Below are 27,757 nucleotides of genomic sequence, written 5' to 3'. Positions count from 1 at the left end.
AGGAAAGCACAATGTTCTTTAAAAGCAGCAAAACAAAAGGCTAAACTAAAGCAGAATGTTGTAAACAAAAAGAATTCTAAAATGGAAATTCAATTTGATATGGCAGAAAAAGGAAATGAGCCATGAAATTCTGTTTATAACTTTTTTTTTTGCCTATTGTTTTTAAACCTTTGATTATTGGCCACAAATAATATGCAGGTAGGTATATAAAGGATATAAATGCCAAATATTGAGGTGTTCTAATACATTTCCACACTAGTGTATATTCCAGGGAAATTTCACATATAGGGCCTTGCCTAGAGCTACGTTATAGAGCTATATTTGAGACTTGAATATGAATATCAAACAAATCTAAAACTAAATATTTCAGGGTAAACAATACTTTTTACCTGTAATGCGAGGAAATTGATCTTTTTGTGTGTGTGTCCTAACTTTCACAAAATGAATTAGGAAAAAGAATGAACCAGTGCTGTAGTGCCATCTACTGGACAAATATGCAACGTGTGCAACAGATTCCAGCGTAGCGTACCTGGATTATTAACATCATTACCATTCCCCCTTTTACTGTGCTGAGAATCTTGTACATCCCTATAAATAAACTCAGACATCCAGGTGCTTTTGCTGTTGGTCACATTGTTGATTTGTAGCAAGACCATTAGAGTGATACCAGGAAGATGCAGCTTTTCATCAATATCACTGTCTTTGAAATATCTGTAAATTGATGTATAAAGTTCAAGCAAAAAAACAAAAAGATCTTCAACAGAAGAAAAGGGGAACCATTGATAATATTGATGAGAGGTAAGACACAGGTTTTACAACGTGTGCTCTCCTTTATTAATTCAGCAATTATAACAATACATAGGAAATAACTGATATACACAGTACTATATATATGCTAACTACATGCTGTCAATCTTAGATACCTACAATAGTAATAATGCCAGATGATACTGTAAATGTTACTGTAGGTGTAGCTAACATTACTTCTGAAGCATATAGGAGTAGAACTTTATGCCAGTCTGCACCAATGAAAGTTACAAAACCAGGAACACACGACAAGTTATTGATATCGTGCATAATTACAAATGATATAAAAATAACATATGATAAAATACACAGCGCATCAAAAACAAATAAATCAAGAGGCAGATCATATTGCAAGAAACAACTTCATTTATTTTATAATTGTTATTCATTAATACAACCTTTCCCTTTTTTTGTTCTTCAAACGTTTGGTGTGGAACATCCATCAACACAAGGAGAAAAATTAACCAAGCTTTGAAAAGAATATGTACATCTGGTCTGATCACTTCACAGCAGGGGTACAAAAAAACTGGGCATCACAGGAAACACAGTCATCCAGACGTGTTTGAACTTTAGACTTCAGTACAACATTTCTGAACACATACACCCAATCAATGAACAATATATGGACAAGGAGTGCTGCTGTTACCTTACTGGTACATCTCTAGGGAGCCTCCCCTTTCTGAACCAAGTCCTGCATCTTTTAAAAAAGGGGGTTGTTATGGAGCTAGTTTATATTTTGTATTTATCTGTTGAGAAACTGTTCTGTTTGGTTGCTGAGTTTCCACTGGCACTCAGTACTGTGTCATTCCTGTGCTTCATTCACATATAGAGGACAGGCAATTGGGACCCCTTGTCCAAGAACAGATTTGTTTCCCCCTCCTCGCTTAAACAGCACTGTGTTGGTCAAAGTGGACCAGCAATACCCAGAAAAATAAGAGCCAGCAAGTGTTAGAAAAAGTGTTTTAAAACAAGTGCTCGGAAAGACCGGAATGAAAAACATTAATAGAAAAATAAATGTACCAGATTGGATTTGGCTAAAAGCATTTCCCTTTTATGGATAACACTTTTTTTTTTTTTTAATAATTTAGTCATTGCCAATTAGTTTTTATTATTTTCTCCCCAATTTGAAATGCCCAATTATTTTTAGGCTCAGCTCACCGCTACCACCCCTGCGGTGACTCGGGAGGGGCGAAGATGAACACACGCTGTCCTCCGAAGCGTGTGCCGTCAGCCGCCCGCTTCTTTACACTCTGCAGACTCACTGTGCAGCCGCCTCAGAGGACAACGCAGCTCTGGGCAGCTTACAGGCAAGCCCGCAGGCGCCCGGTCAGACTACAGGGGTTGCTGGTGCGCGGTGAGCCGAGAACACCCTGGCCGACCTAACCCTCCCTCCCCCCGGGCGACGCTCGGCCAATTGAGCGCTGCCCCCTGGGAGCTCCCGTCCACGGTCGGCTGTGGAATAGCCTGGACTCGAACTCGCGACTTCCAAGCTATAGAGCGCATCCTGCACTCTAGCGAGTGCTTTTACTGGATGTGCCACTCGGGAGCCCCTTATGGATCACTCTTAAGTTACAATGACATTGGTTCACCACGGAAGGCATTTAAAATGTACCACGTTTATTTTACATGATCGGTACATGAAATTTGGAATTCTTACATGCTTTGACCACTAAACAGTTACAGACTCAGATCTAGGGTAAACTATGGTGCCATTGCTGACTATGGTTGTTTCATAGTGAGTTTACCCCACATACTAAACATAGTCTGAAAGTTATAAACCACGGTCGATCAAGACTGACAGTGTTAATAGTTCAGTTTAATAGCGATTGACAGTGTTAATAGTTCAGTTTAATAGTTTATGGTACATGTTTTTAACATGATACAAACACATGGGAGTGTCTGTTCAGTGTAAACTATTGTGACAATCAATCAAACTGTTAAAATACTTGTAGAAAGTGGCACTGAGATGGACTGTCCATCCACATATTCAAGCACTAATAGTGAGATGACAGTGGAGGTGCTCTCTAGACTACTCTAGTGCTGTCTAACAAAACAGTGTCCCGATCCAAAGTTGATTCTGTTTAGACCTTTGAGACTGATCAAAGCACACAGTGTATTTTTTACAACAAACCCATTGCTTCTCTCTACGGACATGCACGGTGGGTGTAGCTCTGTATTAAAAGATTTATAAAATGTTTCTCCCCGACTTTCACCTTGCTTGAAGAATCCTAGTTCCTTGGCCATTGCCTTTGCTAGAATGCTACCTTTATAACCTGGCTCCGCCTGTTCTGTGGTAGGCGGAGCCAAGAGTCAAAAGGTCACAAAGTTGCACAGTTCCGGAATCAGGAAGTAAAGACAATGGCCATGCGCATATACTTCTTCTAGTAAGGTCAAAGCAAGGCACTGTAGAAAATAATGAAATCTCAATACAGAACTCAAGAACCTCTTTAATGTCATTGAAAACTCCATACAAGGTAAAACAAAGGATAGCAATTTATTTGATCTAAAAACAATATATGGAAATGACTTAGTAACTAAATTCTTATACAATAAATATGCATTAAGAGTACATTCCAGTTATTCATGAACACCAAGCTGAATTTAAGTAGTTTATTTGTAAGTGTATTGTTATTAATGGAACATAAAATAAATCAAAACCAAAACAAATAAATAAATAAATATTAAAATGATATGTACCTTTTAGTTTAACCGTGCTTACATCATGAAAGAAGGCTTCAGGCTGCCTAAAGAAAAATCACAGAAAACTATGCAGCTTCTGCCCCGATTCAAAACCATGACATTCCAATTTTCACCAACCAAAACACAAGTTTATTTTAAAACTAAACAAAAGCACAACGATGAGTCTGTTTCAGGAAGCAACGGAAAGTAACAGAAGTAGACAACTGTATAACTTTGTTAAGTGTTAAAGTTTGTTACATAATGCAACACACCAGCATTCAGTTTTAAAATCAGTTAAACTGTGACATCACGACGCCCGTCTGTCTACATAGCAACCGATTCTTCAGCGGAACGGGTTCTGCTGGCCCTTGAACAATCACATTCAATATAGTTCATAGTGTGGAGAGGCAAGGGATTTGTTTAATTTGTTCTGTATGTAAACAGAGTACTGCTGAACCCACCAACCTACTGTGCATCAGTGTATAAACTTGAATGCCACAGCTGTAAAGATCTCTTAAAGAGCAACTTAGTAGGGTGTGAGATATCCCAGCTGTCTTAGTGTCGTTTCCTTCTTGTTTCGATTCACACAAATGACAAGGCAGGTTAGTGGTTACATTTAGAGAGAAGCCATGTCTGAGAGCTCTGCTGAGGCCACAATTAAACACAATTAAACTTCTGAGCTGCGACGACTGAAAACGGAAATGATACACAAAGGGAATCTAAACAAAAAAACAGAATAGAGCATGATATTTCATCTCCACACCAAGCTGCTCTTTAGGTGATAACCAAGGCTTTAAAATCAATTTTCTTGCCACTTATTAGCTGTTGTCAGTCAAATCCCCATGAGTAGCAACTCCACTTACAATATCACTGAGAGTGTAGATCTCACACTCTGACAACCACAAAGCGTTGCAAATGTTTAAACCACAACAGGTTCTATACAAAACCCAGATGAAGTATGCTAATATCAGGGGGTTCTTCTGTTTAATATTTAGATTGAGTGACTAATAAATATGCTTCAAAATATGTTCCGTGGCTACCTCAAATCAAGTTGCATGACAGACAGGCCTGACACAGCAAAGAGTGCGAGAAATATTGCTTCAAGTTGATGAGAGGTAGCCACCGAAGACTTCTAAACATACAAGGTAAATAGAAATATACTTAAGTAAAACATAATAGATCAGCGAGATGGGAACAGTGATAAGGGAATGCTAACCGGAGGCATGGCAGTGTATTTAGAGCCTCAGATATCCTTGAACCTCACGTTGTTATAAATATAGCAGCTTTTATTGTATGCATCACATTGGGCACACAGGCGTGTATAAAAATGGCACAAGACATCACATAGCTATTATATATTATTCAGATGCAGCAGGGCCGAACATTAGTGTGTTTGCATATTCCATTTACTGTAAATCTGAAACCACACTTTGAAGATCACCAATGCATGATTATTATAGCACTGTCGGTTCCAACGAGACCATGGGCTTTACCTTCTCGTAAAATCAGTACTCAGTGCTGGGTCAGTGTTTATGAGGTAAGCTTGGAGTAGCTCGGAGGAGAGAATCTTCTTCGCAGGTATTTCAGGATGTAAAGAGGTAGACAGCTCACAAGAGTGATGACAGTCACCTTCCACAGAAACGACAACGTGGCGAGAAAGTAGACATCTGTGACGAGAGGAACCAGAAATCCATGTAAAATACAAGGAATCAGAAGGCGGTTCTACACTGGAGGTGAGCGACTGGAGCGAATTTTGTATCTACATTAAATTCACTCACCAGACATACTAGTGATAACATTTTTTTGGTAAAATGTAGTTTTAAGCTCGAAGTCAAACACATAAGATTTTTACATAAGACATAAAAGATGTCTACATCGATAGTATGTTCAATACAAAAATATATAAAAAAATCATTTTTAAAAATGTGTGTGAGCCTAATATATTAAGCGACTGCTCCACCTCGCCTCCCCTGGCAAGATCTGCAGACACTGGAGCACAGGAGGAATTTCCTCTTAGATATTACTCTCTGGCTCTCTATTGAATCATATTCAAAAAGCTGATAGTAAACTGTAAATGTGATTCAACTTGGAGTAGTCTCCCCACACGATTTTAAAAATAGTTTTACAGTGCTTCAATGTGGAGAAAAGGTGATCCCCTTTTTCAATGTGATATTGTACAGCAGTGTTCATCGTTTGCATAACGATCCAACACAAATGTTAAAATAACTATGACATCACACGCCCATACCAACTCTTTAAGCAATGTTGGTATCATATATTTGTGTAATATAATATAATATTGATACAACCGGGCTGAAATGAAGACATATAGTTTACACTTAAAATAATAACCGGAGATTCCTCTGAATTCCAGTGCATTAACTACTATTCCTGTGGTGTTCCACTTGAATTAATTCGGAATTTGTAGCCTTATTCTACATTACCCTCAGGACTACAGAAATCCTTACAAAATAACAACAAAACATTTGCTACTTGGAAGTTACCCCTATGCAATCATGTGAAACTCTACTGAAATCCATATATTTTAAAATTGTCAGCAAAATACATGATAGTGGTGAATATCCATCAGATGTATCCTGGTGTGGAATGCTGCATTAATTAAAGTTTCCTAACCATGAAGAAATTATCAAATGAAATATCAGTGTTGTTGCGGAGCATCGGATTCTAACACTTACCGATGAATTCGTGCAAGAAGACGAGGGAGGCGATGTAGCAGGCCAGGCTGAGCAGCTCTGCCACGATCATGAGCCAGTGCCAGGTCTGGATGGTCAGAGCCACCATCAGCAGCTCCGTGAGGATCAGAGAGGTGAAGGAGATGGCAACAATGTGGACAAACTCCGACTCAAACAGGAGCAGCGCTCCGTACATTATAATACTGCCTGCAAACAAGCACAGACACAGCCACAGGTCAGGGGCTGTAAGAGTAGGCAGCTCCAAACCACATGGTTTACTGCCCCCTTACCTTTTACTGATGTTTGCTATCCTTCGGAGTGGCTACAATTATAATTACAAACATGTTTTTCATGTCATCTGTGTTGCTTGGAGTTCAGTTCACTTCTAGCTGTCTGCCGTAGACATGTGTAACTTAATCAGCTGAAGAGCTATCAGAATCCTGTTAACGGGTACTGAGGATAACGCTTCTTTTTGTTTTTCTGGCAATACAGAGCTGTGCACTAGACAGCTCTTACTTCTGTAAAGACACTATGGCCGATCTAGCCTGCGTTACATATATCTGTGGCGGACAACTAGAACTGAAGAGTTGCTCCTGAACTCAAGAGTCAACGCAACACAGAAAACATTACAAAATGTCAAAGAAAAAAGGGGGTTTGGTTCATTTACACATATGGCTCATTAGTTTATCATTTTCACATCCACGCATTTACAGAAGAGTGTCTGGGTGATTTCTTACTTTAAACACAGCAGTTTTAATAAAACACAAAGAATGAGGGAATGGAGTTTTTTTCTCTGATAACTTTTTTTTGAAATTGTACGTCCCATTAAAACGTTAATAAAAGACACAATTGTATACTGTACGTTCAATCTTGTGTATTGAAAACACAACAATACATCCACCTACCTTGATAAATGCTTATTAAAACCCACAGTAAAAATGTCTTGAAAGAAAGAGGACGACCCTGGAAGAAGCAAAAAGAAAGAAAATGATTTTTATTACACAAAGCGAGTATCCCTAGAATTAGATTTTAATTATAATACCACTATACTTACAAGAGCTTTGAAAACGTACCAAATAATACAAACTTTTACAGCTGCCGCTGGGCTTATATATGTGGGGGTCTCCTCTAGCCCCAAAACACTGTCTGCTGATTAAACCCAGCATACATGAGGCCAACCATTGTATTCAAATAGTGATGTCCTTTCTATGGATTCCTTTATCCATTGTATTTACATATCTGTTCATTACATTCGCCTTCTACTAAATATTAAGGAGTTTGTTCTGGCGTCCTGAAATAGTTGTTGAAATAAAGAATCAACATATTTTCTTAGTTTGAAATTGAATTTAGTGCTGCATTGGAATTTTTTTAAAAACTATTTTCTAATACGCTGATGTAATTAGCAGTATATGTTTAGTGATGAATTGGGTTAGGGTAAATGCTTAAATACCTCTAGATTCAAGAGCACCCCGTTGTTATAGAACTAACTTCCTTTTACTGTGCCTTTCTGTGACAGTTGTGTTTCATAACAGTTACAATGACTGAGACACACAACCCTTCCACAAGCAGCCCCCCTCCCCCCCTCCCCCCACAGGAATCCAAACCTACCTTCAGAAGGTCCTTGTAGAGCTCAGGATACAACATGGCCACCTCTGACTTGACATCCTTGTCTAAAACCAGGGAGAATACTGGGAACATGGTGTACAGAGTGGAGTACCTGGGGGAGGGGAAGCAAGGAGAACGCATTTACCAGGCTTATTTGTTTTTCCATCTTGCAGTCTGGTACTTTACTGCCCAAAGGCACCGTTCTGGACTGTTGAGGTGTCCAGAGAATGCAAATCAAATAACAGCACAGATGGGAATCAGATATGTACAGATATTGTTTATCAGAGTAACACTGGTATAATTTTACTTTAAACAGTTTGCTTCAAATTCAGTATTAGAGCAACAGAACTCACTCAGAATGATTGCAAGTATCATAAAAGCTAAGTGAAAGATGACCAAATAAATCAAATGCATTTGCAGCACTTGGCACTGTGAGAGAAAGCTCTCATGAGGCCTGACTGCAGCCAGTAACACTGTCCCTCACCTTTTATGAGTACTACATTCACAATAAATCCAATTAGAACACACACTGAAACACTCACCCTATAATGAGGAAACCTTGGTACAGAGGAATTGAGGCAAAGTAGAAGACTGAAGAAAAGACAGCCTGAGGGAGGAACACAGTGCTTTATTACACACGGCCACCGCAAACAGCTTCATTACTCAGCCTGGAATTATTATGATAAGAGATACTTGGAGTGGAGGCAACATTCAAGCCAGGCATGAAAAATGATGGCCAATGTTGAATTGCTAAAGGTTAAAATTGCCCGTTTTGTTTATATACCAGGGTTTTGAATTTCAAGTTATGATACGACTGAGTTTTTCATGAACACACCCCACAGAAACATTTAAAAAATGTTCAGCTTGCGTGTTAACAAAAACTATAAAGCAAAACTATAAAACTATATTAAAACTATAAAACTATTTGCAATTCTTGCATCTGTACTAGGGGACTTAATGATCTAGGCCCTGGTTATGAAAAACAAAATTGCATGCATCAAGTGTCTTAAGACAGAAGGCCCAAGTGTTTATATACACTCAGAAGGCCTTGATACGTGTGGCCCAAATTTGTGTTACTAACGAAAAAAGATTGCACAACACAATGTGTAGCAGTTGCTATGATTAATAGACACATATAAATGTGGAATGTAACATTAATTATTGGTTTTGTTTCTCGACTAAACCTTTTTTAAAAGACCATTCTATCTCTGTACACTGGGTTTTCAAATTTGAGGCCTGCCGTCATACAAAGCCTGGGGGATCAATTTCAGGTCTAGCTGTAGCTGTCTCTACAGGGGTGAGCAAACTTCCCTGAGACTTGGCTTGGCTCATCTCCACCCTGAAAATAGCTGTAACCACAATCCTGCTATCCCAGTCCCTGGACTAACAAACCCACAGCTCAAGGCTGGCCCTGCTTTCCCAGTAATATATAGAGAAGCTCTCAAGAAAGTCTCCACACACATTAGGACTGTATTCACAGATCTTCAAGTTGTTTCACAGCTGTTTTAATGAATACAATATTGAGCTATGAAACCTTTCTCCACTGTGCAGTGTTGTGTGATGCAGTTACAGATTTGAACTCCTAGTCTTCTATATGCTTGTCACCTGGGATTTCATCCCTTGTGGGGGGAAATATGAGCTAAGAAAATACATTTTAAAGCATTGGTTAGCACTACTGGTGTAAATCTACATTTAAAAAGACATTCAGACCTGTGCAAACGATCATACATACTATCAGACAAATATTCAAATATTCAACTTCATTTTGTATTTTATGAGTTATTGTTATTTATTTCCACACACTATTCAATAACAGTGGTTTACCTACTTTAAATGGTTACACTTTTTAAAATGTGAAAATCAACGTAATTAAAAAATAATTAAAAATAGCTCTAGCCTATTTTCCCTTGTAAAGAACCTCCACACAATATCATTTCTAAATACTGTGGTTGTAAGGGCCTGTGCCTACTGTACAGTCTCTCATATACGCAGGTACTACTGTGACATATCCTATCAAGTCTTCTATGAGAATAACAGACCACTCTTCAGTTAAATGAGCAGAAGAGGTTTGTAGTCATGTTATTATTTGTTTATTTAGCAGACGCCTTTATCCAGGGCAACTTACAGAGACTAGGGTGTGTGAACTATGCATCAGCTGCAGAGTCACTTACAATTATGTCTCACCCAAAAGACAGAGCACAAGGGGGTTAAGTGACTTGCTCAGGGTCCCACAATGAGTCAGTGGCTGAGGTGGGATTTGAACTGGGGATCTCCTCGTTACAAGCCCTTTTCTTTAACCACTGGACCACACAGCCTCTTCATCTTGGCAGCAAAGCTAAGCCACACGGTGGCCGTGTGACAGAGTTCTTAGCAAGCGATTGAGAGCCGCTCAAGCCAGCTGAATTGGACTGGTTACCTGCATTGTACTGATGCAGAGACTCCTGTGGATCACAAACTGACTGAGGGCGGCTGATCTCTTGTAGCTGTTTCTCCCATGGACCATCAGCAACCTGCCCACGTGTTTGAACTCAGTGACTGAAAAATCAGCAGCCAAGGATGCCTGCTTTCCTTCCTACAATACCAGAAACAAATACAGGACAAAACATAACCCTTTGTAGTTGTGTGTGTGTGTGTTTCTTTTATTATTATTTATCAATCAAATACAAAAACCCAAAAACGGAATACTATACTGTTGGTCAGCTATGACTGAACTGAAATGACACCCAGCGAATTTAAGGATTTATGCTTAATTATATTGTATATAAATGTGATACACTAAACTGGGCATTTCTTCATCCCCCTGAAACAGTGAGTGTGTTAAATATTCTCTAACAAGCTGTTTCACCAGGGGAAGAAATTACTGGTGCACAACCCAAGTGTACCCTCTAGTGGTCCTTTTTATAGTGGCCTCATTACAGAGATATTGCTCATATGTGGTCAGAGACAAAATAGGTTTAAAATATCCATGACTACTGAATAATTAATACATGACGATTAAGAACACATATTAATGGATATGAAGTAAAAAAGTATGCATTTAACATGGAAACGGTTTCTGAATGACAACAGAAGTCTTACTTTGCCTTCCACTCCAACTCCACAGTCTGCTTCCTGGATCATACTGACATCATTTCCTCCATCCCCTACATCGATAATAAAACACAATCAATTGTCTTTGTACAATTACAACCAGCCTTTACTCTCATTACAGTTTGTAATGTGAGTAAAGGCTGGTTGTTCAACACATAATCCTTTTACGACAGTTTAGTACATTTTCCCCTTCTGTGCGCTGTACATCTTTGGAAACCTGGCATTGTTGACTTTCCAGTTTGTTTACATTCTGCAAAGGAAGGATTATGTAGTCCACATACAAGCTTTTCCCTTTGTAATTTACACAAACAGCTGTGAATCTAAACACAACCACCTTTTCTTTTTACATTACATTAATCCTGCTGGGTTTACACAATTAACTAGATTCTTCTAATGACTTCTAACAGCTACAGTATTACTCACAGTAAAATATCTTTATATGTATGTTGTAGAGTAACTCTTATTGATTCAAGTCTCTGGGCATCCATCTGGCATCGCAAGGCAAGCGTGCACGCATGAGACAGCACTCAGTCCTGCACTGTGTATAAAGATATGAAACACACGCCGCAGAGTGAATACCCACCGACTGCACAGGTGAGCTTGCCAGTGCGCTCCTGCAGCAGTCTGACAATCTGGGCCTTCTGAGTGGGGGCACATCGGCAGCAAACCACAGTGGGGCACTGACAGGCCAGCTCCATGAATTCATACTCGTAGAACTTCAGACAAACCTGTTGCAAGCAAAACACAGCCGAGACACGCATTTATGTCCACAGGTCTAATTTCCTGTGAAAGGGCTGCAAGAGTTACGCAAAGATTAAATGTTTGTTAGCTTTAGGATTTGTTTTTCTTTATTCTTTAATATTTTGCATGTGTATTTTAATCTCCTAACCAACCTCCCTTGGACCTGCTTTGTGCTAGGAGCTACTGTAGGTGTAGATGAAGCTCAGGCATGCATTTTTTTTACATATCTGGTTCTAAACTAGGTTAAAGAACGTTTCTAACTTGGAGAAAAGCTGTTACAGTTTTACTTCCTAGGTCAGCAGTGTCTCTGGGGGTCAAAGCACATGATAACAAAGCATGTCAGACAATAAGGGCAGCACCTGATTGGTCAATGGTCCGGTAGTGCAATGCTACTGAAAAACACGACTGTCTTGTGTTCAAAATAAAGTTTGCTGTAAAATGGGATCATTCAAAGCTGTACATTAGAGACGGATATAGTGCTGGAAGTGCACCACATACACCATTTATACAGTGTATTAGCAAGTACAGCCTGCCTCACCTCTAGAGAGTCACCTGATATAACCAGGGCACAATCATGCTTTCTTCGGAAGGCATTCAGCTCCAAATGGGCTTCACCTCGTGTGGTCACCTGATGTAAAAAAAACAAACAAACAAAACATTTAAGAGATTCAATTTAAGTTTGACACAAAAGTAGTTTAGGTGTAACAGTGCCCCCTGCTGCTTGCTCATGTGAAATACACAACCAGATCATAGTTTCTTTTTCAAATCTGACTTTAATTGCGCATTTTGCAGCACACTAAATACAGCTTTCAAGAATATCAGATAAAAAAAAAATAAAACAAAAAAGCAATGACAAGCCCATTATTATATGTGAATATGCACTTACACACATCTGCTAACTAGATAGCCATACCCTATGGAGTTATCTGGTTTCATGCCTTGCCAGTCATTGTTATCCATTTCCAGGAACCTTCCTACGCAAACTGTAACCTTTCATGGCATTCCCCTTTGGAAATGCAAGGCATCCAAAGGCAAGCAGACCAAGTATCAAAAGTGATTGTGCAGGTAGAGCCTGGTAAAGTCATTAAAGTCATTAGGGAGCCTCTCTTTTGTTTGTCAGACTCCAACCTCCGCGATTTCTTTGGTTGCATCAAAACACATTTCTAAGTATAAAACAGTATCCTTCCATACTTTAAAAGTGGAATTTATATATACTGTGTGTTTTGAGATGTTTGCAGTCACTCAGAGAGGTTCTTTTTGCAGTTACTCGTATTGTGTGTAGGTGTTTTTTTTGTAGTAATTCTAGGTTAGAAGTTCAGGAGCTGCTCTTCAGTCCCAGCCTGCCATTGACATAGTGGACTACATCAGACACAGAGTCTTGATAGAAGTACACTATCAGCTAGAACTGAAGAACAGCTCCTGAACTTCAGGGAAAGCCCCAGAAACACAGAATAATAATAAAAACAGTTATCTTGTTCTGTTTTTAGTCATAACATCCAATAGACTTTGAACTCGGAAGTTTAAAAGCACCTCTGTGGTCTTTACACAGCTCTCAAATGTGCCTTCTTTCGAAGTACAACTGGTACACCAGAGTGGAACTACCAACCTGTCCCCTGTGCAACACTGCTCCAGTGCTGAAATAATCACCACATTTGTTCCATGGGTGTGTTTTACTGATGGATTTATTGTATTCACTAGGGGTACAGTGTGGCAAGGGGACAGATTCGTGATAACCAGAGTTTTACAAAATCACCAGGATGTGATGACTGAAACAGAAAATGATATACAAACTGAACCTAAAGAAGAAGAACCGAGATATTTCAAATAAAACCTTCCCTCTAATTAGTATGCCGACACCCCCACGCATTAAGCTGAACACGTATTAAACTGTAATGCTAAGAATATCACTATCGTTTTGACAGGCACAGGTTTATTACACTTACTTGTCTGAATAGATGAATATCTTGGGTCCTGGTAACGAGATGTGCATTCTTTGCAGTACAGGTTGCCGTTTCAAGTTTGTCCCCTGTCAGCATCCATACCTGAGGAATACACAGGGGGTGAGTGTAAGATTTGAAAAGCTTTTGAAACAGAACAAGCAGCACGGTATCTTGGTATGATTTAAAACATATCACTGATAATTCCGTAAGAAAAAGCAGGTCCTGTCTCACAGAATGTTTCATTGTTTTTTATATCATGGTTTTGATGATCTAGCATTTCACTGGATGATGGGCGTATGTTAATGTATGTGCCGTTTTCCTGTCACCTTGATGCCAGCGTTGCGCAGGATCTCCAGGGTGGGTCTCACGTCTGTCTGTAGCTGGTCCTCCACCCCAGTCAGACACAGCAGCTCCATCTCCATCTCCAGGCTCTCGATCACCGTGGCAACCTTCAGAGAGCGGTCGTGCACACTCAGCTTGGCCTGAACATACCGGGCCTGAACCAAACAACCAAGGAAGGGGGTATTAATTCAAATACTCCACCCCCTATGTACCATCTCACATGTTCCTATATCAAAGACACACACGTTATGTTAAACACACATTTCATTTTAATGTTTGCCGAACGTCTTTTGTTCTCTTTCCAGCCGACACATGTTAGTTTGAGTTCTTGTAGGAAAAACTAAAGTTACGTTTTTTTAGCCACATATATTTCTCTCGATTTTTTTCTTAAATAGAACTCAAACTCCCAAAAGCTTCACACATTGGTTTGCCTTTTAGTACCAGTCACTGCGTTTCCTGAAACTGACATGCTTTCAGTCACTGCCATGTTTTCAAATTCACCTTTAACACAAAGTGTACATTTTTCACATTAGGTAAGATTTAATGTGTTTTACGGCCTATAATATATATATATATATATAAGCTACATCTCTCTGTAGTCAGTTTCAGTCTCGACGGAGAAGACAGCAGATCTGACAGACTTTTCATAAAGGGCTGATATTAGGAGCTCGGTTGGAAGGTGCTTCAAAGACTGCACAAATTACAAAGGGATCATTCTGGAGAACAATTTCTACTTCCCTGCAGGAATTAGAGGTGGTAATCTTTGAGGAATGGCCACGTATCCCTCCAGAATATTTAAAATCATGTCAAATAAGTGCGGTCCAGACTGCACATAGTAAACTGTATATCCAGCTTAATCATTTCTTTTAAACTTAAAAAGACAACTGAAGTATGTTAAACTGAGCTGGCTTTTTAAATGAACAAACCATGGCTGCAAAGTGAGATTTAAAAAAGTTTTTTTTTTTTTTCAATGATTCACCGCATCTGTGACTCAGACTGAGTCAAAGCCACCCACTTATACACAATGTATCATTAGGCTCAGGGGTAGCGCAAGTAACGAGTGAAAACAGACAGTCAGGGACGAGGCGGGTAGCTGAAACAAGTCAGACACAGTTATGTTTATTTTTTTTAAACAGAGATTGCTATAGCACCTCTCAGAACTTCCAAGACACTTAACTGTAAGGCCAAGTAAACAAGGCAGGGCTGGGTTTCAATGTGAGCAGTCTGAGTCACCAGTACTCCGGACAGGAAATCCTCTCCATGAGTGTACAGTGGATAAACAGCCACGGGCCTCCCAGCCTGGAATGACCCTGGCTGGATCTATAACATTTGTTTTCACGTTGTTTGAGGTATATTTGAATCCAAAATGTGTTAATTAAAAGTAGTTCTCCTAATAAACATCTGTTTGCACAAATATTTGGTACCGATAGGAGAGAATGACCCACAGACATTTACTGCATGTCTCTGATGAATATGCATGGGTAACGCACAAGTTAAGATGTCTTCCCTCACAAATTGATAGATTAGTCTGTTACCCACACAGAACCATAACAGTTTATAGTATAGTTATATAACCTTCTGTATAGTGTACAGCCTGACAGCTTTGCACTATCCTCGACTCAATGCCATTGACCCTTTTGTCATGAAACTTGAAGGTACTGTAAGATATGCCAACACTTTCTCAGTTTATACATTTAGGCTTCTTTGTAAACAGATGACGTGAATATCAGGGTGCTTACAATACAACAGACTTGGTAAAGTACATTTTGCATGACAGTTTAACCTGGGAAATATCCTTACCTCAAAATCCTGATACTGCTCTTCAGATAGCGATTTCTTCGCCACCACCAAAACTCGGAGTCCTTCTCTCGCCATGTTGCCGCACTGTAATAAAAATGGTAAATTCAACAAATACAATGTATACATTTCTATTTTTTTTTTCTTTGTTTGAAACATGGAAATGACAGTGACATTTGAAGTGCATGGCATTCTGGGTGTTAGAGTTACTTGGCACTTGTATGAAACTAGTATGAAAATCAAAAGTAAGATGCACTCATGTATTCTTCTTCTTGTCTCTTTGTATCATGGTGACTTTGAAGTTTAAAGTAGACGCCTATACCCTCAAGAGAGTATTATACATTTATAAATGTCATACATACTGTTTGAAGTATGATCATAGGAAGATTGTTATAAAATAATCATTGGATACTGTATGCAGTTAGCCTGCCGTTAGCAGGCTACTTTACAACAATACTCACATGGTCAGATACTGGCTGTCTGTCTTTAAAGAGACTGCACTGTTACACCCTATATGATAACAATACCTCTACAATGAGACCTCTTGTCTAGTTCTAGTTTTGTAAACACTTATATAGCCCTTAATGCGTGTGGTATGTTCTGGGCCTACTAATTAGAAGTCACTCCCCACCTCCTCTTCCAGCCAGTCGTTGTACTGAACAATGCCAGCCATGACAACGTCAGCCCCCTTCATGTAAAAAGAGATCTCTCCGCTGGAATCATCCTGAAGAAACGTCAAAGAGTTTAGCAAAACACAAAGAATCAAGTACAATCTCAACTGATCTGTTATCATTAACTACAAAAAAGCATAGTATCTATGACTTAAAAACATAGGGATGGATGGATAGACAGGTAAAGTAAAACAAAAAACCTTTCCTGATCCAAAGTTTGGATTCAAATCTCTGCTCCGCACATATTGAAGGACGTCCCTAACTTTAATAGAACAATGTATTTCTAACATATCCAGCCACAGCTGACCTTGTATTTCTTACGATATCTGTCATGAAAGGTGCAATAGAAAAGATGCGTTTGTTCATTGTTTTCTGTTGTATAACTTTGGGGCACGCCCCTTCTTGCATATATTGCACATACTGTATTCAACTAATACAACTAAAACATATGCTTCAATTCATGCATTACATGTTTATGTGTACAAATCTTGTGGGGTCTGTTGTTTTTATACTGACCGATCTTAAAAAAGGTGTCATTTTGGGAAGGCAAGAGCAAACTTTGTCTGTTCAGTCCTTCGAAATGCAAAATGAAGGACTCAACTGAGAATTTGAGTCATTTCCTTTCTCAAAAGTTCAAAGCAGGGTTAGTACTCTCTCATATATCACAACTGTGCTTGATTAAGCTGCAGAGGAATCCAACTGGATTTTTTTTTTTCTCAGCCAAATTCAGAATTCAGAATCTAAAAATACAGTGGTACCTCTCTCTGACAATGGGCAATGCATGTCATAGATATAGAAATATCTTGGAATCTCATTTGTAAAAACACAAATAGTGTTTAGGGGCTTGGTCACGCTTATGGAGACAATTTGAGCTCTAGTATTCAAATTATTTTAACTTTTTCAAGTCTGATATTGCACATTTTGCTTATTATGAAGTTTAAAGATGTTTGTTAGTTTTTTTTCCCTGCTCTATTAAAAGCACTCAGAAATTGGAGACTGATTGGGACACTATCTGAGCATGGTTAATACACTTTAAAAATGTAAATCTAAAAAGAGATCCACATTTTTACATTATCATTATTATTACTTATGAGCCCACCAAGGGTCATAGGAGTTTAGAATTAAACAAAAAAGTGTCTGGGTTTCATTTCCTCTATCCTCTGAATTGAGTAATTTCTGTGTTTGCAAATGCACATTATAATACACACACATTTACATTTATAGATGTTTCTTAGCTCTAACAAATTAGTGCTGCAATCTTCTATCCCTACTATTTCAAAAATACACATATTGTATCTATCTTCAATGAAGGCTGTGTCGGCAGTTTAATAAAACAAATTAAATCCATGACTGATCATTAAGAGACAAGTGCATCTTTGTTAAACAGTCATCAAATATCTTTCTACTCTGGATTAGAACATTAGCTTGGCTTACTCGAGTCCTGTTATTTATCTCTGCACTTCCACAGCCATTACTGCAGTCACTTTTACGAATCCCATTTGAAGACACTTACCCTGACAATAACTCCCATGCGTCTGCTTTCATAGGTGAAGGGGAAAATCTGCAGGATGGTGAAATTCAAAATCTGGCCACCGGGGGTTCTCAGCTGCATGGAGGCCTGATCCCGGCCTACAAGTGTTAGACCCACACTCTCAGTCCACTGTACCAGGGCCACCTAAAAACAGGAAGGGTGAGAGGTCAGCTAGACTGCTGGGTGTGCTGGGTTTAAAAGGTCATATAAATGAACAGGGAACCATGGTCTTGTAATTGGTACAAAAGGCCTTTTAGTGCAGTCATTTCCTGAGGCATTTCCTGTACCTTAAACAAATAAAATACAGAGGGGAAACCGTTTAATTACTTTAAAAAGTACAGATACAGTAGCAATAACTAATAACTTTCCTTTAATCTTTCAATTATGTTCAGACAGAATGGTCTGAATCATGCTAATTCAATTGGGGAGGTTTTTAAATTGAACTTGACAGCATTCCTGGACTGCATTTTCATAACAACAAGATGTCTGGCTCGCCTGCAAAGCATAACATGACAATTGCAAATGAGAGTTTCTCAAGAGCTCCTTCCTGGTTAATCAAATACATCTGAACCCAACCAAACTGGGACTCCAAGAGGACAATATGCTTTCACATCCTTGCATACTATTACAATTGTGTGTAGCTGCCAATATGTCAACACTTGGTCATTCTGTATACAAATGATTAAAATGAGAACACAATGAAAAACGTTCAAAGTATTCAAACACACTTCTGCTTCCTGGGTTTAGCACACAAACAGCATGCCGAGACCTAAACAGTGGAACGGTGTACTACCTTCGAAAGTGCTGACTTTCAAATGAAAAGGCTTTCTGTTCTCATAGTTTCTGAAGATTGTCGGAAGTCAGGTCACCACATTTCCATTACAGATCAGATGTTAGATCACATAGATCAGCTGTTTAATCGAGACACAATTGAGACCAACTTAAAAAGCTAACTTGGCTGGTGGCACTGGCAAGATACAATTTTTAAAAAGCTAGACATGGTCCTGGAAGTTAAGAATATGAATTATTAAAACACATAATCATAATTATTACATACATAATATGGAAGATTGTTTTTGAATGGCAATAACACGACCTAATAAATTACTTGCTGAGCACATTGCTTTTCATACTTGAGTACAATAGCAAAACCAGGACAATTTAACAATGTTACTGTTTCTGACTGGGACAAAAAAAAAAACCATGACAGGACATCTGCTAACCCTAGCTGGAATGGGAACAGGCCAAAACTCATAATTCATATTTTTGAAAAACAGAATATGAAAAACGCATGGTGGTGCTTAAACTACAGCAATGCCTCAGCCTGGTGTAAGGGGGCGCTGTGTTGTAGAAGGTGCTTTCCTTAAGTGAGACGTTAAACCAGATCCCTGTTTTAAAGAAGTGCAACATAACTGTGAGATGAAAAATGTGGAGGTTTACACACCAGTACGTTTCTGTACAGTTCTGAAATGCTCCAAAGCATCACAAGGCAGCGCAATATATGTTTCAAAACACTGCAACGTCTTCAAATGTGGTGTACATGTATGATATAGGCGATGTGATGACATTGAAGGAACACTGTTTTGTAATCAATGCAATACCTAGTATCATACCCACAGCAGAACAGGAGTGCTGGTATTTTAAAGCGGATTTAGCCAAATTCTGCTAAAGTGAGCTCCGCTTACTGTTCTTTTGAAGTGACATTAAAAGGATCTGGATTGGTTCTTATTCTCTTTAGTTCCTGGTTTTTACTGCTCACTATTAAAGGGTTTGCCTACTAATGTACAGAAAGCAATTTCAAAAGACCTTTAAAAACAATGTACAGTGCTTGGCAAAATCTTAAATCATTTCCTGAAACCTTCATCCCTTTAAAATGTGCTTCTGTACTCCCAGTCCAGCCGTCTGCAGTCTGTACTCAACATCTCCAAGTCTCCTGGTCTTCATGATAACAAGCAATACCTTGCATTCATGAAGACAATATTTCACAAGGAACTGACATGCTCCATTCTGAATCCAGGATGGCATTACTTATAATTTATGTTTAACCTAATGTATTTTTGGATTGCATTCAAACCCATGTAGAAAGTAAGCACATTCAAGTAGGATGTATCAATTATATGTACATGATATATTCTCAAGCTTTAACTCTTTTTTTAAGAACGTAAAAAAATAAATAAATAAATAAATAAAAACTAGAAATGAACAGTTGAGTGTGAATATCTCGAAGCGTTAGATCTTTATCATCAGAAAACCAAAACATTAAAATGACCCCATTGTGGTGGCCATCTTAGGTCACAGGTCAAAGTGAAGGTTGCCATTATATTGTACTCAAAACACAAAAAATATGAAGTTTCCAGTTTGAATGGTTATTAAGATATTAGCAGTTGTAGGTTGGCTACTGGGGGCAGATTTTTTAAAATATATATTTAACCTTGATAAAAATAATAAATAGATCTCCAATTGCTGTCAACTTCTTGTTCAACAGTACAATTTTTACATTTTTTTTTTTTAGGTGAAATGTCTGGCATTTTTAAAAGATAGTGGGAAGCAGGTTTTATGTTCTATAATGTTTGGAGAACATTTTGTTGCCGTTTATAGCCCAATCACTCTCTGAGGTTGTGGAGAGATCAAAGAGCTTGCCCACTTATCCTTCGGTCTCAAACTCTTTAAAGCTATTTCTTAAAACATCCAGATGTCCGTGCGAGGGGATCAATTCCATCTCTTCAGCCTCTCTCCAGTCCAGAGAACAAGCAGCTTTGACCTTTGCCCTTAGCCCTGACCCCTTGCCTGTCCCAGGATACCACAATGAAAGGTCAAGTCAACAGAGGCTATCTTAAATCTTTCCACTGTCAGTTCTGCCCCTTTACTGGAAGTGAGTTCTCGCTTCAAGGGTGTGTACTGTATCACAAGTGCCTCTGATTGGTTACATCCCTGCATATGGGCAGCACCAAGCCAGTCACCCACCAATGAGAATCTTTCATGATACAGCGCATGTCTACTTGAAACAAACTGGCAATAACATACAAGCCAACCATCCCCACCAGGACAGACCCAATTTCCCAGTATAGTAAACAGCTAACTGAATGATTACACATTTTAAAACACACAGAGTCAGTATGTTTGTGCTCAATAAACATGTGTTATGCTTAAACACAACATCAATTTTGCTGCACTCTGACTGGACTGAACCTCTACCAATTGCCGTTGTAGTCTTTTCAACCCCATTAGGAGACCTGAATGGGATACCATGTATGGCTTGAGCAATCTGTGGACCTGGTTTAATACGATTGGTATAAAAAATACTCCTTAGTTCCTTGTAGATTTAGTTGAAACCAAAAACTTGATCTTGTAATCTGGATTCAAGTCGTATAACCTGATTCTTCAACGTCAGAGCCACCCTTCAAATCTGCACACAGCTGTCAAGCCGTGTGAACATGGCACAGACACGCATAACGCACATGTTCACACAGGCTTTTTCTGATTAGCAATTGAACTAGTTATGTTTACATTAAAGATAAGATCTGATATTTTTTTTATTTCCTTTAATCTTGTTGCTGGTTGAATAATTCATCACAGTCATCGTATGTTTATTTTAGCTTGCATTTGATTAGGAAGATACCTATGATATCAATAAAAAAACGCTTATGAATGACATTCCCCATTTTCTTCCTTACATGACCAACTATGGCACCTGGTTTGATTTCATTTGATCCCTCAAGACGTGTTACAAACATGTGTCTGGTTCCACTTAGGGTTAGTGACAGTTACTGTAAGGCTATAATTAACCCTTCAGGAAAGCCAGAGGCAGTAACTGATATGCAAAGATAGGTTTTTTAAGCTGGAACTGGCACCAAAATAAATTTAGGAAATCCTACTTTGTGCACGCAAGGAAATATCATCATCTTCCTTTCTCCTACATCTGCTTTGTGAAGCTAAAGTGCGCCATGTTCAAAATCGGATTTATCCTAGCTGAATTTTGCTACACTTCTAAACTATGCCTTTCTTTCTGTCTACAGTAGGTATGCCCACTGTGGTTTCAGTTTGTGTGACTGTACCATACAGCCCCTAGTGAGTCCCTACTCGCTGCCACAAGAAACAGCCGACTCCTTCTCCTTCTTAGAATCCTACTGGGCAATGACGCTGTAGTGCGGTCGAGAGCTCAGCATCAAACACAGCAGAACCTGTCTGATCCGATTTCATTGGCTCCAGGGGTCCATCGGATATGTGAAAATAGTGCATCTCAGAGAGAGTCATTACACTACACTGTAGTTGCTTTATTAACGTTGGGGGATTACAAATCAACAATGTCATGTACATCAGTGTGTCTAAAACTCCAAAGAATGGTACTCTATGTATACTACAGAAAGAAAAGCGCTGTGATGCAGTATTTGGCAGTTTACAAAACAGCATTACAAACAGTTCTAACCGTGCCTTCTCAGCCCATGCTAAAGTAATCCACACTGTAAGAGAATGTTAACCCAAGAGAAACGGTGTTTAAAACAACAACAAAGTGCGCACACAAACACAAACTGGCTTTGGAGGTCGGCAAAAAAATATCTCGTTTCAGCGTTTTAACAGTACAGTAATCATTAATCCCTTGCTTTCTTATACTGAATATGGATAAACTGGGCGGTTCATTTTACAGGAAGTGACAGCATGTCAAAAGTGCAACTGAATTCCAAAACGCACCCTCTTTTTTATCTGCAACTGCATCCATTCTGTCCTGCTAAGAGCTGAATTTACTGTTTTAGTACTGTAATAAAATGTGCATTGATCAGTTTCCATCAGTACTGTTCAGCTGGTAGCAGAATATGTAAATGACGGTTAATAGAGGGTATTGTATCTTACAGGACTGGATATGACAGCTTCTACTATGTATCTGTACCTCAAATCGGGACCGGAATTGAGAGAGGCATACTAAACTAGACGAAATGAGCCCATTGGCTCCCTGCTCAATTGCACAGAAAACATTGCAAAAAAAATCAGATTTAAAAATCGTTCGTAATCATTTGAAATGCTTCCATGAATGCTTTGCTGAGATATAATTGACTCACAGCTATACCCTAGCTCTGTTCTTTATTGACACAAGAAATTGAAAAATGCAACCACAATGAAGATAAGAAAAACACGTCTGTAATTGTGGTAACTGATAAGAGATCTTTTGAAATAGGAGAGCGACACAACATGCTGGGGTTCAAGCTACAAATGATCATTCCAGTTTGTTTAACATTCATGCCCAACAGATGTTCTTGTCACTTTTTAATTTTTTTTAAAAGGACAGTTTTTTGCATTAAATTATCATCAAAGATAAAACCAGCTCAGTGACCTTAAGACACCCGGTGCCTAAAGACTAAAAGAAATACGTCTCCAAGCACAGGAACGGCTTCTCCACTGCGACCCCTAGACTCTCACCTCTGAACCCCCCTGACCATGCAGCAAATCAGCCTGGCCTGCTCCCCTCCTCTCCACCCGCACGCATTGAAGTCTTCATGATATACACTAGCTAATGTCAAGCTTATTTTATGATATCACTGTAATCTGCCTTGAAGCCCCGGTAGACGTATTGCCTTTCTGACCCCACCCCTCGATTGTAGAAGATGATTGAACAGTCAGGAGAATGAGACGTTTCTGCTTTTCCAATTTATTTCCTGACAGCGTTACATCTCCCAAGATGATTCAAAACCTGTTTGAAAACGCACTCTCCTTTTTAAAGGTATGCCAACGACTTGTCGATGACACTATGCATGTAGTGTAGATATTCAAAGACGGTGAGGATAGTCAATTGAATAATCAATGAGCCCCCACAGTAGTTGAGTGGGTGCTTTATGGCTCTCCTCAACAGTGAAATAACCACTGCACTATGGATGTCCGTGGGGTATTCTGTTTATATAAAAGTACAGTGTATGGAAAAAAAAAGTATGTTTAAAGCTCCTTATCTGTTTAGCAATGTGGTATACTTTGGAACAGTGTGATTCATCCAGTCATTGTGTCATTGGATTTAACCCAAGCCTTGTGGTCGTTGGGTAGCCAGCATTGGCGATGTTAGACGTTTCCCTTTTACGCTGTGTAACCTTCATGACTTGCTTGACAGACAATACAAAAAATAAACATTTACGCCTTTTGTTTTCACTTTTTTTTTTTTTTTTGCTTTTTGTAATGTTTCAAAAACATCCAATGCTTTTTTAGGAATGTAATAAGTTATGATGACAAGGGTTTGGAAAAATAAAATGAAATGATAACTCTACTGTCTCAAATAAGTGTTTTACAGTGCTAACAATCATCATATAATGCTTGGCTGTGGAGTTACACCTACGGCAAAAATGCCTGTCTGTAAAGGGGTTAAATTAGTGCAAGACAAAAATAAAACCATTTAAAATAATGCAGCTGCATTCAATATGAAATTCAATGCCAGATCTCTAAACACGAATTAAGAGTTATTCAGCCCTTAGTCCTTACATATTTTGTGAATGACCCACTATAGCATGCAAAATGATCTACTCTCAGTGACCAGAAGAAAACATTAAGGCATGCCTTGGAAATTAATAAAACTAAAAAGTTGCCTGAATTTTGGTATGAAGGATAAGGCTAGATACGTGTGTTAATATACAGCAATACAAAAATGACGTCTACATTCCGGTTAATGTCACAGCACAGTCCACCTCAATATACTGCAGGACGGTCTTTTCCTTCAAATGCCAGTCACACTAATGATGATTGATAGGCTGCTTCATTAGCAGCCTCCAGCAAAACCAGTTAACAGTAGAGATACCTGCCCTGTCATCTTGAAATCGTTACCATCTGAAAGCCAACTCATTTACAGAAGGCTTAAGATACCTTTATTTCACTTTTTATTACTAGCCTCCAGGTGTACACAGATTGAAGTGGAACAACATTCAGAGGAATTTATAGTCAGTGGTGTAACCTGTAGGGCTAAACCCGAACACAAATCTTTATACAGAATCATAATAATTAGATCTCAAATATGAGTAAAAACCTTGCGTAAAACAATTTTGATCATGTAGTGAAAAACAATAGACACACACATTTAAGCCTCGTCCTCCTACAGGTAAAAGAGTAGACTGAGCCGCTCTGTAATGGTATCATTTAAGAATGCTTAGTATTCATTATTGTTTTAATTTTGAAAATGGTGCATCATGTTTTAAAGCACTTGATAATCTATTTTGAATAACAGGTGTCAGTTTCTGCAGCTAAAGATGTCTCCCAGCCCATAGAGTTAAAAGAAGGCAGTATTTAGATTCAGCCCTATTTCGATCTTTCAGATAGACCCAGGAGGTTTCAAACGCTGTCATTTGATCCTGGAGATCTGGTGAGGATTCTTGTTTTTTTATTACTCCATCAGATCACCTTGATTAAAATCACACAGCGCTATAACACACTCCTTGCCATCAACCATTCTCTATTCACATGTATGTCAGCAGGCATGCATTATTTTTCTTGAGAAGGTACAGAGAAGAGCAACCAGGCTAATCTCAGGATTTATATGGTGTGAGCAACGAGGACAGGTTACAATCCATTAAAGATGGCTAACAGGGGACTCATTGGAAGCTTCTCAAATCCTTATGCTAACAATAAAATGAACCAAATTCACTATTTCAAACTGAACCCAGAGCATAGGACTAAAGGGCTCAAACGGCGTTGAAAACAAAAACAGGAAGAACTTACTAGATGAAGCTGTAAAAGCTGAAGAACAAGGAGCATTAAACAGTAGATCACCTCACAACTACACTTTGTCATGGCCAGGAGGTGGCAGCACTGACGCATCATTACAGTTTGCACACCACACTGAGGAGTCATTCGCTCTGCTGACATCACAACCTTAAACAAAGCCTTCCGAATGTTTGTTCGTATGTAATACATTTTTAGTTGAAATGTACCATTTAGAGCTAAATGGGTCCCTTGTTTAAAACAATTAAAAGAAGGCAACTTTGACAAAACCAACTTCCCCAACAGTGTGCGGGAGTCTCTTTAGTGCATTTTTATCTTTAAAATGAATTAAAAACCTCAGAACTTTCATCCACCAATCAGGAAGTCAGCATTGTAGGCCGCTATCACATTGCAGTGGACTGTGGAACTCAGACCGAAGGTCTAGCAAAACATTAAAACGATAAATAAATCTGTACATTAGAGACTTAAAAACTAAACAATAAAAGCACTGTTAAAATGACAGGACTGGTCCTAATTTAATATTAAACTGTGACCACTGTTAATCAATTGAACACACCCATGTTAAGGTTTACCACAGAATACGGACACAGAAATCTATAGTTGACCATGTTTTTTTTTTTTAATGCTTTATTATACCTCTCTTTGCTTTAAACAGTTACCTACACTTTACCATGCCTTTTTTGAAATGGTCAGTCCAGCACAGTCCTACCTCGTCTGGGCTGGAGGCCTGGTAGACCCTGCAGGCATCTTCATAGTGCTGCTCTGCTTCAGCCTGGTCAGTGACACCGTTGGACTCGTACACAGGGGTGACGTTGTGGCACAGGGCGATGGCTTTCACCGCGTCGTGAACCCGACTGCTGATGCTTTTCCGCACTTTCGTAGCTGCCGGGGCTCTGGAAGCTGGCAGATCATGCGAAGGCTAAGGAAAGAAATACATGTATACTCCTCAATACTGTATGAACAGATATGATATACATCCCCAATACAAGAGCAGGGTCATGAAAAAGTAAAATCACCGCAATGGAAAAGAAAAGTCTGCTAAGAAAAGTGTGGCACACAGAGAGACGGGTGGACACTTGGCGTCTCCATATAGATAAATAAAGTGTGAAATGCATATGCAAATACAACGAATAATAATAATCCTACTACTAATAATAATAATAATACCCTTCTTGAATTGGGTAATGTATTTGCCACTTGGCTATATGGATAAGACAGCAACCTGGCTAATTCCATTCAAAACTTACAGAAAGAATTGCAACATAAATTATTATAAGCTACATTATTGTAAGTCAATTAACTGTGCAACACAAGAGCAATTAAAAACATTTTAGGTTCAACTTTTAAAAGCCAGACTCATTTCAGACAACACTTGAGTGATTAAACTGCTGCACTATTTACATTTGAGCAATAGACCAAAGGGAATTGAACAAACATTACGTAACAAAAACAGTGTAAGTGAAACGGCATTAAAAATAGATTAACCAGATATTTTGAAATATATGTTTTAAAACAGCACTTATTTTCATTTTTAAAACCACAGGCTTCCACTTCAGTCTTGTTTATCCATCACTGGGCCTTTCAAAACACAACCATCTATAATTACGCAAATACATAAATTAAAACAGATGTATGAAAGTTATGAGCACACTGAACTCTCAGAATGGGTTTTCATTTTCCCTAGCTATTTTTAGCATTGCATCCCCAGAGTTAATTATGTAATTATTAAAATTAGCCGAGTCAGAACTGGGGTGCAGGGTAATCCTGTTTCCTGCTCCAGTAACCTCTGGTGTCCTTCCGGGTCAAAGGGCATGCACAGGAAGAGTAATTAGGGCTAATTGGTTGTATAACAATGTCTTCACTGGTTTTTACTGCACTGCCTGCCAGGCAAACTTTGTTATTACCGCTATTCAAAGAAATCTGTGTTTACATGTGTTCTCTGAATCCCTTATATTTGGCTGACCACAGTGAAAGATAAATTGACAGGTCAGTGTGCAATTAAGTTTATTTAGTTTACCAGCCTCTTCTTGCCTGTGTTTCATTGTTACTGCTTATCCAGTTTTTGCTGGACAGTCAACATTTTTCCTATATCTGAGCTGGACAGCTGGAGGTCGTGTTTTTCAGTGTCAGTTGGTCATCACTAAATGTTGCCATATTACATGAGATTTGATTTTT

General features: G+C 38.8%; 1 protein-coding gene across 1 annotated transcript in view; it reads right to left on the bottom strand.

Moving 5' to 3' along the window:
- Positions 1-783: 783 nt before the first annotated feature.
- The window catches only part of LOC131702051 (probable phospholipid-transporting ATPase IIA), a 56,250-nt gene continuing 29,276 nt past the window's right edge, over positions 784-27,757 (bottom strand). Inside the window, exons 14-28 of the mRNA XM_059003622.1 lie at positions 26,292-26,501; positions 17,879-18,040; positions 16,326-16,418; positions 15,698-15,781; positions 13,882-14,052; positions 13,559-13,657; positions 12,154-12,243; positions 11,458-11,602; positions 10,863-10,927; positions 10,201-10,356; positions 8,327-8,391; positions 7,788-7,896; positions 7,085-7,142; positions 6,183-6,386; positions 784-5,153 (exon numbers count right to left, since the gene is read on the bottom strand). Coding sequence (XP_058859605.1) covers positions 5,017-5,153; positions 6,183-6,386; positions 7,085-7,142; positions 7,788-7,896; positions 8,327-8,391; positions 10,201-10,356; positions 10,863-10,927; positions 11,458-11,602; positions 12,154-12,243; positions 13,559-13,657; positions 13,882-14,052; positions 15,698-15,781; positions 16,326-16,418; positions 17,879-18,040; positions 26,292-26,501 — 1,848 coding nt within the window. The 3' untranslated portion in view covers positions 784-5,016. The remainder of the gene's footprint in view (positions 5,154-6,182; positions 6,387-7,084; positions 7,143-7,787; positions 7,897-8,326; positions 8,392-10,200; positions 10,357-10,862; positions 10,928-11,457; positions 11,603-12,153; positions 12,244-13,558; positions 13,658-13,881; positions 14,053-15,697; positions 15,782-16,325; positions 16,419-17,878; positions 18,041-26,291; positions 26,502-27,757) is intronic.

The sequence above is a fragment of the Acipenser ruthenus genome, chromosome 29 (genome assembly GCF_902713425.1).
Source record: "Acipenser ruthenus chromosome 29, fAciRut3.2 maternal haplotype, whole genome shotgun sequence".
Taxonomy (NCBI): domain Eukaryota; kingdom Metazoa; phylum Chordata; class Actinopteri; order Acipenseriformes; family Acipenseridae; genus Acipenser; species Acipenser ruthenus.
The sequence above is the reverse complement of the archived record's forward strand: the minus strand, read 5'-3'. Positions and strand labels throughout refer to the sequence as shown.